Here is a 17,799-nt window from a genome sequence, read left to right on the forward strand (position 1 = left end):
TGAAGGAGAGACCTCAAGGACGCATGATTTGGCCTGATCTTTCCCATAAGAAAGTGGTGCTAGTTGATTTGCATGTTTCTTTACACATTATGTAGATTCTTAGTTAAGCATTGTTCTTTGTTTTAAGAACTCATTGCAGGAGGAGGCAGATTAGAGAGAGCTGCCTTAGCCGCAGACGGACTCCACGTGTCTCATAAGTCAAAACTTCTCTTAATCATGATTTGTTTTCTACGTCAGAACCAAACATGTCACATCATGGCGAATTCTTATGTATGAATACAGCCACCATGCTTCATCGACCTGTTGCACCAGCTAACCTTTTGTAGCTCACTCAGCAGACTATTATTAAACAACCCATGGTTTAGTGCAGGGGTGTCCAACCTTGGCAACTTTAAGACTTGTGGACTTCAACTCCCAGAATTCCTCAGCCAGCAAAGTCTTAAAGTTGCCAAGGTTGGACACCCCTGGTTTAGTGCAAAGCACAAGCCTAACCAATTCCAAGTTTTATCTGAGTTCTCCAGGTCAGATTTATTTTTCCTTCCAGCCCTACTTGGTTCTTCTGGATTTTGAAAAGGAGTCTTCTGGATAGAAAACAAGCTTGGGATGACTGTATCATGAGTCCACCTAGAAAATAACCAGTGGCAGGGACGCGATGGCTCAGCAGTTAAAGACTCTGAGCTCATCAACTGGAAAGCTGACTGGCCAGGTTCAAGTCCCGGGTGCCACAGGACAGGGTGAGCTCCCATTACTTGGCCTAGCTCCTGCGTACCTAGTAGCTTGAGAGCATGCAAATGACAAAGAGGTATCACTTTGTGGGAAGGTAACAATGTTCCGTGGGCTTTGGCATATAGTCATGCTGGCCACATGACCACGGAAAATGTCTTTGGACAACGGTGGCTCTGTCGGCTAAGAAACGGAGATAAGCACTGCCCCCCTAGAGTCGGAAACAACTGAACATGGCAAACAACAACAACTGGACATGGCTTTTGCCAGTTGATCTGGACTGCACATTATGTTGTGCATGCACAATAATGGCCCTGCAGAATTAGAATTAGCCTATCTCCTTCTACTTGAATGTTGGCGATCATGTTAGCCATCCTGATTTTTAGCCACACGAAAAAGTGTTGTTGAGTTTTGTCCAAACCGGTCTCTTAGATTTTGAAGCCATGATGTTCTTCTGCCTGGACCTCATTTGCCTCCAATCTTTCCCTGGAGGATTAAATGAAGTATGCTGTATTTTTCTGGATGTCACATCACATGTCCAAAATAGTCTAACTTTTGCTTTCCTGTGGTTTTGATGACTTCCCTTGGCTTTTCCAGGCGGTTTAGCCCAGGGGTGGGATTCTACCAGTTCACACCTATTCTCTAGAACCGGTTGTTAACATTCTAAGCAGTTCGGAGAACCGGTTGTTAGAAGAAATTACTGGCCTAATCCTGTAAGGAAGGCAGGAAGGAAACATTCTGGTGTTGCTTACAGAAACTGCCTCTTTTGTTAACCCTTATTACATTCTTGGCAGGACTAGACTTCTTGTCTCAGGAACGTCTCTGGAGTTTTTTCCCCCTCCTTTGCTGGTACTTTGCTTGTGTGGAGTGACCATTCAAAGTTACAATGGCACTGAAAAAAGTGACTTATGACCATTTTTCATACTTACAACTGTTGCAGCATCCCCACAGTCATGAGAGGCCGGGAGAGGAGATGCGTGCCTCGATGTGAGTGATATTGAGTTGGCCACACCCAGCCAATAACATGACCACCAAGCCATGTCCACCCAGTCACATGACCACCAAGCCATGCCAACCCCCTAAGCCACGCCCACAGAACCAGTTGTTAAAAAATTTGAATCCCACCCCTGGTTTAGCCTATAACTAGCCTATATCTTAGCCTCTATCAAAACGCCTGAATCTGAGATTTTTACCATGCACCACTGAGCATCTCTCCTTAGAAATCAAAACCATAAATCTATCATATCTAAACTGAACTTGCTTTTTTAATCTGAGTTTGTCTATTGGGGATTGCTAACTTTGCTTCCAGATCCTCAGTTTTTTTTCGCAAAACTGAAGCCCCGGGACAAAACTACCTTTCCCCCCTCTGCTATCCTTCTGCTTCAAGCTAAATAACTTGTTTGTGTTGACCTTTGCAGAAAGAAGGACTTTTGGATATATCGTCCTCCTTGTTTGGGATAATGCTGAGGATATTTTGTACTGGAAGGAATTCAAAAACTGAGAACAGACAATTTCTTCAGTAAATAAGAGCCCGGTATTCCCTTTTGGCAAATTAGCCAGTGACACTTTGAACAGTAAAATAAAATAACACACACACCCCCGCCAAGAAATGGATGAGTGCTCGCCCAAAATGCCATGTTAATTGATAGGTGGTCTGCATAGTTCATGCTATTATCTCATATACTGTCATCCACATTGTTTTAGCAGGAGGGCAAGGCAACAGCAAACACATCACCACAGCCGTCCCAATGGGCCCAGAAAATAATCATGAAATTAATTGACTTCTTATGTGGGCTGAATAACTCTTAGAGCAGCTGAAGACAGATTCTGAGAAATGTGAGCTCCTATTAAGATAAGCCTGTTTTGTTTTCCTTCCTTGGGGACGGTTTTTCTAGGATCTTAGGTGGGGTTCATGTCAAAATGTGGTGTAGTTCAGGCTTGGCCTGAGGAAGGAACCAAACCACGGTGGTGTGCAAGCCCTCTTTTACGATTATGCTTGATGTGTGAACGGAGCCATAGGGTCCTTTTCAATAAACCAGTTTGAAAACGAACCCAGGTCTTTGCATGAAGGATGAATCCAGTCAACCTATTCTTTTTTTTTTTTTGTCCAATGTTGAATGTTTCCATTTTAAAAGATAACATCCTTGTCTTAAGTTTTATTTACAATTACAATGATAAATGATTTCCAGCTTTGTTTTGCTATCAATCCTCAGCCTAGCAGGGGGAAAAAATGTTTTATCTCTAATGAGATTGACCGAAAGTGGCCTTTTACAGTTTTACTCAGTCAAATGCAAAACAGATAAATGCTGTTTTCTTTTAATGCCAAATTGGATGGTTTTACTTAATACCTCACTGTTTCATAAAAATCTCCTAAAAAACTAATTGTGTCAGGTTATATATATGATCGTGTCGGTTATTTGCAGGCTGTGTGAAAATCTGGGCATTTCTGTATCCACATGATTGCTTACTCTGAAATTCTGAACAATGAAATTCAGACTGTAAGCTGGTTTATATAATTATTTATTAGTGTCAGTTCATTGCTTGATGATTCAACGTTGGCTCTCGGATCAATAGGTGAATTCCCAAAGGATAGCATTTCAGATAACACTGAATATTAGTCTGCGTTTGTACAACATGCTAAATGCAACCCCCACTTTTGTCAATTTGCTACTATTTTACTCCTAATTGTGACCATCTGTTTAATTAGAACCTTATAGACATTGTTTTGTCTGAACTAGGATAGCCTTTGTTTCAGTTTACAGAAATTGGAACTGAAATTTATATCGGACCTCAGAGTACTGTAAATTCAAAATGGGAATTTCTCCAGGTACAACAATGAAGAAATGAATTATTAAGATGGACCTTATTGGCCTGTGAGTCTCATCCATATAGCATGTAGGAATAATGGCCCGTTTTTAAGAAGGCCTGTTTTTAAGTGCATCCTTCCAGTGTCCTTTTCACAGCCCTGTACTTATCTAGGTACAAGCTAGAAGGTTTAAAATTTGATGTTTTGATTGTGGCGTCCTTGATGCTGTCTGAACTTGGTTGTTTTCTTGCAGATGTTTCATGACCGAACTGGGTAACATCATCAGTGCTGGAAGGGAGTGGCGTTTGCTCTCTGTTTATGTACAAGTGGCTTGCCCTCTCAGTGTCTTTGGTGGTTCCTTGATTAGGCTGTTGTTTACTGATTGCTTATTGGCCTAATATTAAACTTGGGTTTTGAATGTTTTATTAGGTTGTTGGATTTTTTTGCTAAAAAATCCTCCTGGGCACTCCATTGAATTAATAATAAGATCGATCTTACTTTTAATGAATTTCCTTTCAACCTGTGCCCTAATAGTAATTGTCATTCCTCACATCCTTGAGAGCTTAATACTTTTACATTTTATAATAAAAAAGGAACGGAATGAGCACATACCTCATGAGTACATGCCACTATTAATCTCTTGTGACTTGTCACACGGAACATTTGTGGACTCACTTTAATTGAAATGCTGTTTCCCAAAGTGGGGCATTATGTTACCAGTGGATATTTTGAGCCTAGAGAAGGCAACTAACTGGACTTTGTTTTTCCTTGAAGACATTTCACTTCTCATCCAGGAAGCTTCTTCAGTTCTGACTGAAGGAGGGTGGAAGGATTTATTCCATCCTCCATAGCTAATGACAAGATGGCTGCAAGGTGTATAAACCCTTCTCTCCTCCGCTATTCAGTCAGAAGAAGCCTCTCGAATAAGAAGTGAAATGCCTTTGAGATTAAAAAAAAAAACCAAGGAAGGCCTTTTGGGCAAAGCACCTCTGGGACAGCCATGACTGGATGACTGAGAATCTCTGTAGACAACTAGAGAAGGAATATTACAATGCAATGAATAAAATGTTAAGTAACACAAAAAGAAAAACGCAACTCCTCTTACACAGTGACCAGCAGGGGAAATTTTATTACATTTCAGAGAAATCAAAAAAGGACTTCTTTTGGAATTCAATTCCACCCTGAATTTTATTAGGTCCCCCTTCACCCCGAAATAATGTGCTGGCTGGGGCATTTGAGGTGACTTTGACATCCACATAATAATTGTGGTTCCCTCCGATTGATGTTTTCTTGAGGCCAAGAAGCTGCCGAGAATCCCAAATGAGCTGTTTCCCTAAAGTGACCGTTAATGTAAAAATTGGCTAGGTATGTTGCAACTTAACAAACTTCCCCGATTTTGTCATCTCAGGCTGGTGGGAATTTAAAAAAAAAGAAAAGAAAAGAAATGTAGAAAAACTCCAGAACTGATGCCAAAAGGTGTGGGCTCTCCTTTTTAATTTTTTTTAATTTTTTGCAGATGGCATGATGATATGCAAGCCTAGGGTGTGTGTGTGTGTGTGTGTGTGTGTGTGTTTGTGTATGTCTGCCATCATTTGAAACTTCAAGAAGAGATTGGACTCCCACCTGTCAGAAATGGTGTAGGGTCTCCTGCTTGGGCAGGCGGTTGGACTAGATGACCTACAAGGTCCCTTCCAACTTGATTATCTGTTCTCTCTCTCTCTCTCTCTCTCTCTTTTCTGCCTACTTGCAGCAAAGAATTTTGGCAAATGGCATCGTGCGATTGTTGCTCCTTGTCTCTGAACAGCGGAAATCAACTTGGAATGTCACATTTTGCAATTGGTGTCCTATTTTTACTTTAACCAGAATTTGTGGCCTGCAGGCATCTCGTTTCGCAGGATAAGGGACCGTGGTTCTGGTTCTCCTCACTCCAAAAAAGGCTTTCCCCCACCCCAGCCAGGTGCCCAGAGGACAGCCTCCTTGTGATGAGTGCAGTGGCTTGAACGTAGAGGGGAAAAATGCTGCATTGGCCAAGGGTCCTTTTGCTTTCTTGGCAGCCGTGCCTTAAAGCAGAACAAAAGCCCTTCCTGTGAGTCTTGAGTCTTCGTGGCTAGTGAAGATGTGGCATGGAGCAGACGCGGACATCTGGTGCCGTTTAATCGGCTGCAGAAAACAGGGTTGGCTAATTTGCTCGATGCTGAGAAGAGAGCAGCAGCGGCGCGGATGCCTTTGATGTGTGTCAGGGGTTGGGACTCCCAGGCCCTGTTGATGGATCATTTCATCCAGAGTGACCAGGAGAACTGGGATGTGGAACTGCTCAACATCTGGAGAAGGCAAAGGGCTTCGCCATTCTGAATCTCTATAGCATAGGTCCCTGGATGAGCAATAAGCAGCCAAGAGGCGTGGTACGCAACTGCAATTCCCACCCATACCCAATGGGAAACGGTGTGAGTGAGGCTGGCTCCAGATGTTGCATTAAGCCATAAATGGAGTTAGTTTGGTGTGCTGTATGGAGTCAGCAAAAAAATTATATATATATATATATATATAGCTTTGTCAAGAAACCTTGGTGAAAACAAACCAGGTTTCCCCCGAGTTGCCATCCTACATTTAGCGGATCTTGCAGCAGCGCCGAAAAAAAGTTACGACTGGTCCTTGCGCTTACTATCCCCATAGTCACACGATCTATCTCACACTATGGCCACTGCAAAGAAGGCCCAACAGCGCCTGCACTTTCTGAGGTTGCTGAAAAAGAGTGGTCTGGGTGAGAAGTTGCTGGTTACTTTTTACCGGTCTACCATCGAGAACATTTTGGCATACTGTGTAACGGTGTGGTATGCTGGATGCTCTGCAGTGGATGAGAAGATGCTCCAGAGAGTTATAAACACAGCACAAAAAATCATCGGTTGCTCTCTTTCTTCCTTGGAAGAGATTGTGAAGACCAGACTCCTCTCTAGAGCACTAAAAATCTCCACAGACCGTTCTCATCCTGAACATTCATATTTCGATCTGTTACCATCAGGGAGGCGTTATAGGTGTCTTAAAATGAGGACTAATAGACCGAGAAACAGTTTCTTTTTCAAGGCAATAATTGTCTTGAATTAAACAGTGCATTTGTAATTTAGTCTTATTATTATTATTATTATTATTATTATTATTATTATTATTATTATTATTATTATTATTATTATTATTATTTAATTTTTAAATACTCTGTAGTATGATTGTGATGTGGTGTTTGGGGCACTGTGCTGGAGTAGCTTTCAAATTTCATTGTATTTGTGGAATGCAGTGACAATAAAGGTATTCTATTCTATTCTATTCTATTCTATTCTATTCTATTCTATTCTACTCTACTCTACTCTACTCTACTCTACTCTACTCTATCAAGATTTGGGTGCGTGGCAAGCCAGCATGGATTTGCATCCTGGGATTCTGGGATTAGCGCCCGCAACTCTTCTCAGCTGGTTTCTAGCAAGCAAAGAGAAGAGCTGGATTCAGGGTTGCCAGATTGCAGCTTGGCTCTGCGGCCAAACTCAAGTCAAAATACGGTCAAATTCGGCCAAATTATTTTCTCTCACAGCCAAATTTTCCGGCCAAATTTTTTTATGCAATATAACTTGACGATATATTGTTTTTTGTTTTCTTAACTGTTTTTAAATAATCAAATCATAAAAAATAGTCTTTATTCGACAATGTGACGTGACGTCATGGGAATTTCTGCGTTTCTTTACTCACATCCAGGCTAGGCAGCTCACTTCATGTACCACAGGCGTATTCTCTCGGTCGCACATCTGGGATTTTCCGTGACGCCGCGTGCCGGCTGGCGAGAAAACAATACAATACTGAGATGTTTACATCCGGGTTAACATCCGCTTATATTACGCAGCACTGTTCACAGTCAGAAGGCTTCGGCCTGTGTATCGCGTCGTTTTTCAGAGGTTTTCAGACGATCTGGCAGTCATTTTCATGCGAATATATTGTATTGAAAAGCGGTATTCGGCCAAAATTTCAATTTCACAGTCAAGCAACTTTCATATGGCCAAATTTCTAGCCAAATATATTTGGCCGGAGACATGATTTTTTTCACGGCCAAATTGGCCGGAAAAACGGCCAGATGGCAACCCTGTCTGGATTTATTTAATGGCTGCATGGTTCACTTAACAACTTGTACTTCTTAACCGGGGCAAAAAAAAAAAAAGATTATATAATGGGGTGTGGCTCACCTGTCAGATTTGGGTTAATGTCAGTGTTCCAACTAACCAACTTCAACCCAATAAACTCGGAGACAAGCATTTCCTCAAAGTTCCATTTTATTAGAGGTGTCATACTGGCACATCTGGGAAAACCCAAATTTGAGAGTTCCGGGTTTTCCCTTCCCAAAAGAGAAATCAAAAGATCTATCCCCTACACCAGGCATGTCCAAAGTCTGGCCCAAGGGCCAATTTGGCCCATTTTCAAATTTCGAGTGGCCCGCAGCCTCTTCTTCCTGCTGGCTCATCCTGTCACTCATCCCCGCCAGCCGGTGTTCTTCCCTTCACTGCACAGTGGTTCCTGTGAATGTCAGTCTGAATGGTCGGCCCCCATACATTTTCACCTCACCAAATCTGGCCCTCCTTGCAAAAAGTTTGGACACCCCTGCCCTACACCCACCAGTCCATCACATGCCCCAGTCAAATTGGCGTCCCAACTGGAGACCCTCCTCCAGACACTCCTCTCCAGGTGCAGGGCAACATGTCCTTGACTCTCTGAGAAAGAATGTTGTTGAGTCTAATCTTCGATCTCTCTATGAAATTCCCCCCTCCCAAATTCCCAGGCACTGAATGGGGCAGCCTCGAAGCTTCCAAGTAAAAAATGGCTTCCAAGGCTGACACTGCCTTGCTTAGTGATGGAAATTCTAGCCCCAATTGTGGTCATAAGTCGGGGACAAACCTCTATTAGGAAATGTGAATCCAGCCTGCATGACTGGAGCAAGACAGTTGTTGAGTGAATTTTGACCCATTTTACGTCCTTTCTTGCCAAACGTCCAAATTTTGATCACGAGGATGCTGCATTAAGTGTGAAAAATAGTCTTAAGTCCCTTTTTTCAGTGCCATCGTAATTTTTTTAAAAAATGTATATATGATTTTTTTTTTTGCATATAATAAATCCATTCCATTTTAATCATGTGTCGATTAGGTATATATTTCATGTATTTAACAATTACTAATAATACTCTTCTTATCAGTATAAGAATATACTGTCGTAATTTTAAACAGGAGCTAAGGTGGCAAGACAAGGCCTACCTGTACAGTCTATAGCAGGGCTCTGCAACCTTAAACAAAGAGCCATTTGAACCCATTTCCCACAGAAAAAGCCAATAATTTAACAACCAGTGTGACTGAGTGGGCGTGGCAGCCACTCCCACTCAGTCACTCCTACCCAGTCACATGATTCCCCCCCCCAGCCACGGTGTGGCTGGGTTGGGCCAGTGTCTCAGGGCGGAGAGCAAGTCACGTGTCTCCCCAAGCAACTGAGCCACAACCAGCACCAACAAGGTCCGGAAGAAGCGCCCGCGAGAGCCAGCAAGAGATGAGGTGCCTCATCTCTCCAAGGGATGAAAGGAGGGAGCTGCAGAAGAGGGATAAAAGAGCCACATGCGGCTCTGGAGCTGCGGGTTGCTGACCCTTGTCTATAGCTTTAGGTGTCGGATAATAGCAATAGCACTTATATACTGCTTTATAGCACTTTACGGCTCTCTCTAAGCGGTTTACAGAGTCAGCCTATTGCCCCCAACAATCTGGGTCCTCATTTTACCCACTTCAGAAGGATGGAAGGCTGAGTCAACCTTATTAAGCCTGGTGGGATTTGAACTGCCAAATTGTAGGCAGCCAGCAAGAGTAGTCTGCAGTACTGCACTCTAACCACTGTGCCACAGGGGCTCCTAATAATGCTACGCAAAAGCCACTCTTCCGTTGACGAAAGGCAAGACTGTCATTTCCCCAAAAAGGCAGCATGAGCCCAACATGCCCATGCTTCTAGGAAATGCTTGGTACCTCCTGGTCCCACCAAGTCAAAATTTCTGGGAACACAGCAAGGTTTGAGGAGAAGATCAAGTTATTGGAGAGCCTGCTTAAGGCTAAAACCCTGGGACAGAGTTCACCATATGTCAGGGCTCCTAAATGAGGAGGGTGGGAACTCATGTGTCACGTTGTTTGGTAAACATCTCCAGAACATTAAGACTGTGAGGCTTTGCAAGTGACATAGGAGCGGCTTATTGTGGTTTTCCAAAATGCAAGCAACTTCTCCAGGGGGACCAATTTTTTACATATGTGAGGACACGGCATAAAAACAACACACTTTGCAGTCCCCCGTGCCAAAGCTTATAAGTTCTTCCATAAAAGAGGCATGTATAGGCTGATGTCTCTATCGCTCTTAAAAAAAACTTTATAGGCCTGTTTTACAGGCACCACCTCGCCAAAACTAAGTACTTCCAAGTCCTACAGATTTAATAAATGATATTCTCTTTAAGTTCCAATTTAAACCGGGGAGGGGGGAGGAGACCTCGTGATATTCCTAGCTGTAGCTGGATTGACTTTGATGGAAAAAATATTTCGGAATTCTTTGCTCAAATCCAGTCTTTTGAGGAAGGTTGAAATCCATGCATTCAGCTGCAGATTCAGTTACTCTGGAGTAAACACCCAGTGTTATCTTATAATCTTTATTATTGTTTCCTGTAGGCACTCTGGACACATTAAAAATTTAATTCTGTTATCTTATAGAGGAGTTGGATGGGGTGAAAATTTAACAAATGAGATTAGATAGATAGCGATTGATACATAAAGATAGATAGATAGATAGATAGATAGATAGATAGATAGATAGATAGATAGATAGATATAAACAAGCAAACAAACATGGATAGATACCATCTGGGTGTAACACTACCTCTAGTTGTCCATTTATGTAGCAAAACTGGGACTCTTATCCTCACCTGTTGCTAACAGGTATGGACATCTTTCTACGGCAGTAGCTCATAACAGGTATCAAACTTAGGTATCTTTGATCCTAGGATGCAAATCTAAAAACGTTGAATGCGAGCATCCCTAGTTCAGGTAAAATAGACACCTGAGCCTACTTTTCCTTTGCTGTTGCCCCTAAACTGTCTCTATAGCCATTCAGTTGAGATGCTTTTTTTGGTGGTGGTGGGGGAACTTGCAAAATAGTTTTGGGGCAGGCGCCCCACCTGTGTGTGGGGGTGTATGGGGGTGTATACATGTCCATCCCCCCCTCCAATTCCACTTGGTTTGAACCTACTGGCTTGGGGTTTCCAGCTGTCAACCGGGCCGGACAGCTCTGGGTGCAAGTAGAAAAAGAAAAAAAAAATGGGTGGGCGGGGGAGTGTTATTCTCGCTGGTCTTTTAAACCAGCTTCTAAAGCTCGTGGATACGTCAACCGGCCGTCCAGACTGGGACTCGGTGCCCACCGGAGCCTTCCAAAGAGGACTGGCGGCGATACCAAGTCGGGGGGGGGGGAGCCGCGGGCCGTGGCGCTCCTCGATCCCGGCTTGTCCAGCCCGCGTCTCTCTCTCTCTCTCTCTCTTCCCTCCCCCCCCCTCCCCGTCTGCCCAGGTTGGGGGTCTCCAACCTTGGCCCCTTGAAGCCTTGGAGGACTTCAACTCCCAGCAAAGCTGGCTGGGGCATTCTGGGAGTTGAAGTCCTCCAAGGCTCCAAGTGGCCAAGGCTGGAGCCCCTTTGCTTTGGAGGGTCCCTGCTGGTCCAAAGGGCGGGCGCCCGGACAGAGCCGCGAGGCTGTGCAAGAGGGGAGGGGAGCCGCGGCCGAGGGAAGAGCCCAGGAGAGGCTGGAGGGCGGAGAGTCTCTTTTCTTTTCTCTCCCCTCCTCCTCCTCCTCCTTCTCTCTCTCTGTCCCCCCTCCCCCCTCTCATTTTTTTTTGGAATAGGTCTCCATTCGCCTTTTCTTTTCTTTTTTTTTTGGCTGCTCTCTGGTCCTTCCTCCCCTCTCGCGAGAGAAAAGGGCTCGGCGCGGACGATACTTGAAGGGGTGGGGTGGGGGGGAGTTGAGGAGGGGTGGGGGGAGCCCGAGAGGGGGGACGGGAAGGGTGAGGGGGGGGAGAGAAAGAGCGGAGGGGAGGGGACAAGGAGGTGGAGGTGGAGGAGGCAAAGCGGGCTGAAGGGCAGAGCCAGCGAGCGAGGAGGAAGGCGGACGGGCGAGCCGAGCGCTGGATGTGGCGGCCCCCGTGGCAAGAGGCGCAGAAGCGGCAGCGGCGGCAGCGGCAGCGGCGGCTCCCGTGGGTGCAAGCAAGCTCCTTCCCGGACTGGGGCTAGGGAGGCTTTGCGGTGGGGCAAAAGAAGGAGAAGGAGAAGGACGAGAAGAGCCGGGCGGGGCAGCGCAGCCCGGAGCCGCTTCTCCTCCTCTTCCTCCTCTTCCCGAGGCGGCTGACAGCGCCTGGCTCCGGATCGCGCGCGGGCATCCTTTCTTTGCAGCGGGCGCCCGCTTGGGGAAGGGGCGTTGCTCGCGCGTGGGAGTGGAGAAGGGTGCGCGGAGAGGGGGGGGCGGGTGTCCCTTTGCCAAGGCGGCCGAGGGACGGGGCTGTCTAACGCCCGGGCTCTCTCGCCCTTCTTCCCTTCTCTCTCGCCCCCTCCACCCCCCTCCCCAGGTCCGGCTGGGAGAGCCTCTGCTGAGCGCCCCGGGTTAGCCAAGGAAGGAAGGAAGGAAAGAAAGGAAAAGAAAAGAAAGAAGGAAGGAAAGCAAGAAAGAAAGAAGGAGCCGGGCGTGGAGCGAGCCCTTCGCAGCGGCGCGGGCGCGATCCCAGGGCGAGGGGCAGCCGTGCGGAGCTTGCAAGGCAGGACCGGAGGAGGAGGAGAAGGAGGCAGCCCCGCCGCTCCAGCATCCCCGCCGCCGCCGCCGCCGCCGAGATGCGGCTGGGCAGATTGCTCGTGACCGTCGCCTGGGGCTTCGCCGGGCTGCTGCTCGCCTCGCCTTCCCCGGGCGATGGGATCGCCGAGGGCAGCCTGAGAGCCGCGGAGGGCGCCGCCGCCGCCGCCGCCGCTGCTGCCGCCGCCGCCTCCTCCTCCTTCGCCTTCGCCGCTGCCAAGGAGACCAACAGCCGGGCCAGCAGAGCCAAGCGAAGAGGGCAAGCGGGAGGCGCCGCCGGGCACGACGCGCTGAAAGGGTAAGGGGCGAGACGGGAGGGAGACCGGTCGGGAGAGGGTCCGGGCGGGACCAGCCCTGCTTCCCCCAGTCCCGCAACGGACGTGGTCTTGGGGATGCCCCGGCTGAGAATCCCAGGCCTCCAGATGTGGAGATGGGAGCTGTCAACGAGCTCTTCTACTTTCTCCCTCCCCCCCCCGCACATCTGGAGGGTTCAAAGTGGCTGGAATAGGGACCCACTGATCCTGGGAACCGGAGCTTGCCTTAACGCATGGGCCGGACGGCGGGCACCTGCCTGTTTGCCCCAAGAGCATTGGGGCCCCTTAATAATCATCGGGGCATATTAACCCTTCAATGCACCTTGTATCATGGAAATACAGCAACTCTGTGGCTTAGTTATCCCAGGGGCCTCAGTACATAGTTTTTACCAGGGCTTGTAATGTGTGTGAAGACAGCCCTGCTCAGAACCCACCTTTCCAGAAATGGGACCCTCCTGGGCGCTTTGCTTCTTTAAGGGCTGGAGGACTTTCTGTCCCCGCTTGACTTGCTGAGGGGTGGAAGAGGCGCCCGGTGTGCTCACTGCTTCTGAAGGATGCAGGGTGTGGTCTGGAAAGGGCAGCAGGGTCCTGGGCTGTCTCCCTGGCAACGTGGCTAGGAAAAGGATGCAGAGGTGGCAGAGACAGACTCGCACACAGCTGGAGTCCCAGGAAAACCGTTGCTTGCTTGCTTGCTTCCAAGGGGCTCCGTCAGCTGGCCTGCATTAGTGCAAAAACTGATTTCCCTTCCCCGCCAAGAAATCCCGCAGCATCTTAAGAGAATGAGCCTTTATTGCAACGGCCCTTCGTTGATCAGATTCGTTCGCTACCCATCTCGCGGCTCAGTTGTCACGAAGTGCAAATTTCCCTTCCTGGTTTTGACAGTTAGGCCATGGGACACGTTGATTCGTTGAAGGGTTAAAAGCTCAACTTACAAATATTGCAAGAGGCAAAAGGTCTCCAGCCTGGGAACAGACAAGCATTTGCTGTAACTGCTGAGAAATTGCACTCTTTCCCTTTTTCCAAGAAATATATTGTTTGCAGGAAGAATGTCCTATTTCCCTTGCTAGCATTCTTGCCTAAAAGATATTGTCCTGCTTAAGTGTGTGTGTGTGTGTGCGTGTCTATGTGTGTTTAATTCCTGGAAAACAGTTGCCAGAAGTGGGATTCTTGTAGGTATTGAACCTGGAGAAGAGAGAAATGGATAATAAGAGCAGTTGGTGAAGTTTTTGGGTGCCCTTCAGAAATAAGTTGCTTAAATTCTGATGAACAGATAACCTGCTAAGCTCTAACAACTTCTAGCATTACCTTTTGGTACTTCGTGTGGTATAGAGAAACATTTAAAACAGGTGCATATTTTCCTATATTGTGCTTGCTTCCATAATTGCATTTGGATGCAAACGATCTGATTTCAACCCCAGCTATGTTACTCTATAAATATGGAGGGGTGTATTGCAGTTGTATCACTAAAGTTTGTGTTCCATTTGCTAGGGGTGTTGTTTTAAAGTTCTAAAGATTGTTGGGTCATTCATTCTCCCTGGTTTTTTATGTGCAATGATCATCCTACTATGGTATTGTGGATTGTGCATATTTAGAACATAGAATAACAGGGACCTTGGAGGTCTTCTAGTCCAACCCCCAGCCCAAGCAAGAGATCCTATACCATTCTGGACAAATGGCTATCCAGCCTCTTCTTGAGACAAAGAACAACGTTTAGGCTCAGCAATTCTTCTCTATGATCATTCAGTTAATAATCTTGGGATATCTCTAGACTGAGTGTGTTTGCTTTCACTAAGTGGATTCATTTGGAGTTTATAATGTTGCATCTTGCTTTTGTTTCTGTTTGTGCTGTGGTCTTGTGTATTATGGTTAAACTACAAAGCTGCTAAGACTTAATAAGTCAGGGTAAGTCCTGTGGAATTCATGGGAATGTTCTTTTAAAGAACACATGCATGCAATTTTGCTTTTAAGTGGCTTATATTATATGAAACATTCTCTTTTGACCATGCATTGACAAATTTGTGCTCCGTTCAGTATTTTGCATTTGAATATGGGACCAGAAAAGTCAAGGTCCAGGAGTTTTACTGGCAGTTCCAAAAGTGAAAAAAAGTACCTTTTTACAAAGCATCTAGAGATTCTGGTGGGCCTTTCTTGGAGATTTTAGGAGCCTACTTACAAATGGGACTGGTTGTTGCCTTTTTTTACATTGGCCTTCTTATGACTTGGTGAAGATTGACTCTGTGTGTGTGTGTGTGTGTGTGTGTGTGTGTGTGTGTGAGAGAGAGAGAGAGAGAGAGAGAGAGAATATTCCAACTCTTTTATTCTGAATACATATATTCAAAGTTGGAAGGGACCTTTTTTATATAATCAAGTTTTTTTAAATTTCAGTCTACACATACACATCAATACATAGACAGTGTGGCACCAATACATTATACATTTTAGTATAAGCAAAATTAATAAAACTAATCTTATCTCTTAATACACATATTCACATTGTTATAATCTTTCACTGCTTAATTTTTCAACATTTCCGTACTCTCTCCTAGTGCCAATTACCATATCATTGAAACATACTTAGTAATTTCATCATTCAATCTCCTCTCCTATTTTTCATTTTTTAAAATAAAAGTTCTCATTTGGCAAGCAGTGTGGTTCCAGGCTTCACATCTCAACACAAACATGACAATAGTTACCTATTCATCTTACTTATTCAGTTGCATATCACATCATGCGATATTATCGTTTTTCTTAAAATATTCTCCTATCTTATTTTACAGTATTATTTAAAATTCTTGTTTCATTTCTATATTCATATCCCCTGTTGCCTTTATCTGTCATATTTGCAATTTTATCAATCCTTATGCTAATAATTCTAGAAATTGTCCCCTTTGGTTATTAATTCGAGCTTACCACCTTCATTCTACTTAATAACAGTATTAGAGTTGGAAGGGACCTTGAAGGTGATCTAGTCCAACCTTCTCCTCAAGAAGGAGACCCTCAAGAAGGAGACTGTTCTGTATACATTTTTGTTCAATCTCTTCTTAAAATGCTCCAGTGATAGAGGGCCCACAATTTCCGAAGTTGTGTTGCATGCATGTGTGCAGGTATGCGCATGCACAACGCGAGAGAGAAAGGGAGATTTCACAAGGCATACTGGTATAACCCACAAAATTGTTGAATAGTAGGATAACTATGAAATCAGATATTTTAGTTTAATTGGAATTGCAAAATCTGGGTTTTTGTATGTAGGATGTTACTGTTGGGGAGATGTTTCCATTCTGTGTCCATACATACATAATGGTAATGCAAAAAGGGGAAAAAAATAAGGCTGTTATTTGAATCTCTTTGGCATCATTTTAGTATATCTAGAACAGGGGTCTTCAAACTTGACAGCTTTAAGACTTGGGGACTTCAACTCCCAGAATTCTTCCTCCAGTCATGTTAGCACAGGACTCCTGGGAGTTGAAGTCCACAAGTCTTTAACTTGCCAAGTTTGAAGACCCTTAATCTAGAACATCATTTGGGAAGCACATTAATCCTACAAGAAGTACATACTTTTACTTCCTTTTGTTTTTGGATTGTGGGCAGATCAATATTTCACACACTGGTCTTTTGACTACTTCTGCTTTACCAATCCTTCAGGCTCCAGAAAGATCAAAAACTTTTCAAAAACCAAAGCCATTTGCAGAGAAGTTATAAAAAAAAAAATCTTCCAAGCTTCCTTTGACTGTAGCTAAGAGGAAGCAAAAGCAGAGCATTTTTAAAAATTCTTTATTGTGGTTGTTTACTTTGCAAAGAATAAACTCTAGACTGGAATAGGCTCTTGTGTACATTAATTCAAGTCTGCCTTTTTTTGAAAATTACATTTAATGATTAAATGAAATGTTTAAAGATGAATTATAGTCTATGCATCAATTTTAAATGACATTGCTATGTCTTCCTTGTTGGGGAGAATTTGCTTGTTTGCATATTTGCATAGTTTATACACATGATTTAGGAGTTCTTTAAGAGTCTTGTATTGATTATCCCAGAAAAGAGCCTAGGAAGTAAATACCACTGTCGCCTCTGCCAGGCCCTAAGTCTATCGTTCCATCTTTCTTTCTTTCTTTCTTTCTTTCTTTCTTTCTTTCTTTCTTTCTTTCTTTCTTTCTTTCTTTCTTTCTTTCTTTCTTTTCCTTCCTTCCTTCCTTCCTTCCTTCCTTCCTTCTTTCTTTCGTTTTTTCTCTAGACTAGTGCAAGGCTGTTTAAGATATTCAAAGTATACATAAAGTGAACTACATTTTATAGTATCTTAAAGGGTTAGGATTTAGGGTTGTGCAATGCCTTGGACTTAATTACAGAAAGAGTTATGAATGGGAGTCCTTATCTACAGTCTTAAAAAATGGCCACTCCCTTTTTCTGGCACCATGTGGTAGAAGCCGCAGAGGACAACTGTGCAGTCCAAGAAAAAAGACATAGCAGCTTTCAAGAGCTGCAGGCAGGCATTACATTAGTCCTTTACTCACTCTAAACACCTTTTTAGAAATGGATCCAAGTTTATTTTCCCTGAACGCTGAGAAGAAAGGATGCAGGATGCTGCTATTTCATTACCTAGAGCAGCGTTTCCCAACCTTGGTACCTTTAAGATATGTGGACTTCTGCTCCCAGAATTCCTCAGCCAGTTAAAGTTGAGAAACGAGGGCTTAGATATAACAGAATAAGAGAGTTGCAAGGGATCTTGGAGGTCTTCTAGTCCAGCCCCTTGCTCAAGCAGGAAACCCTATATCCTTTCAGACAAATGATTGTCCAGTTTCTTCTTAAAAATCTCTAGTGATGGAGCACGCACAACTTCTTGAGGCAAGCTGTTCCACTGATTAATTACTCTAAACTATCAGGAAATTTCTTAGTTCTAGGTTGCTTCTCTCCTTGGTTAGTTTCCATTCGCTGCTTCTTGTCCTGCCCTCAGGTGCTTTGGAGAATAGCTTGACTCCCTCTTCTTTGGGGCAACCCCTGAGATACTGGAACACTGCTATCATGTCTTCCCTAGTCCTTCTTTTCATTAAACTAGACATACCCAATTCCTGCAACCATTCTTCATACGTTTTA

At 44.6% G+C, this 17,799-nt stretch overlaps 1 protein-coding gene across 2 annotated transcripts in view; it reads left to right on the forward strand.

Annotated features, from left to right (window-relative positions):
• Nucleotides 1-11,676: 11,676 nt before the first annotated feature.
• FBN1 (fibrillin 1) overlaps nt 11,677-17,799 on the forward strand; it is a 179,886-nt gene continuing 173,763 nt past the window's right edge. For both annotated transcript variants that reach the window (XM_026709584.2, XM_087941425.1), the window contains exons 1-2: nt 11,677-11,813; nt 12,183-12,698. In XM_026709584.2, coding sequence (XP_026565369.1) covers nt 12,442-12,698 — 257 coding nt within the window. In that variant the 5' untranslated portion in view covers nt 11,677-11,813; nt 12,183-12,441. The remainder of the gene's footprint in view (nt 11,814-12,182; nt 12,699-17,799) is intronic.

The sequence above is a fragment of the Pseudonaja textilis genome, chromosome 13 (assembly GCF_049901715.1).
Source record: "Pseudonaja textilis isolate UNSWEBS1 chromosome 13, rPseTex1.2, whole genome shotgun sequence".
Lineage (NCBI taxonomy): Eukaryota > Metazoa > Chordata > Lepidosauria > Squamata > Elapidae > Pseudonaja > Pseudonaja textilis.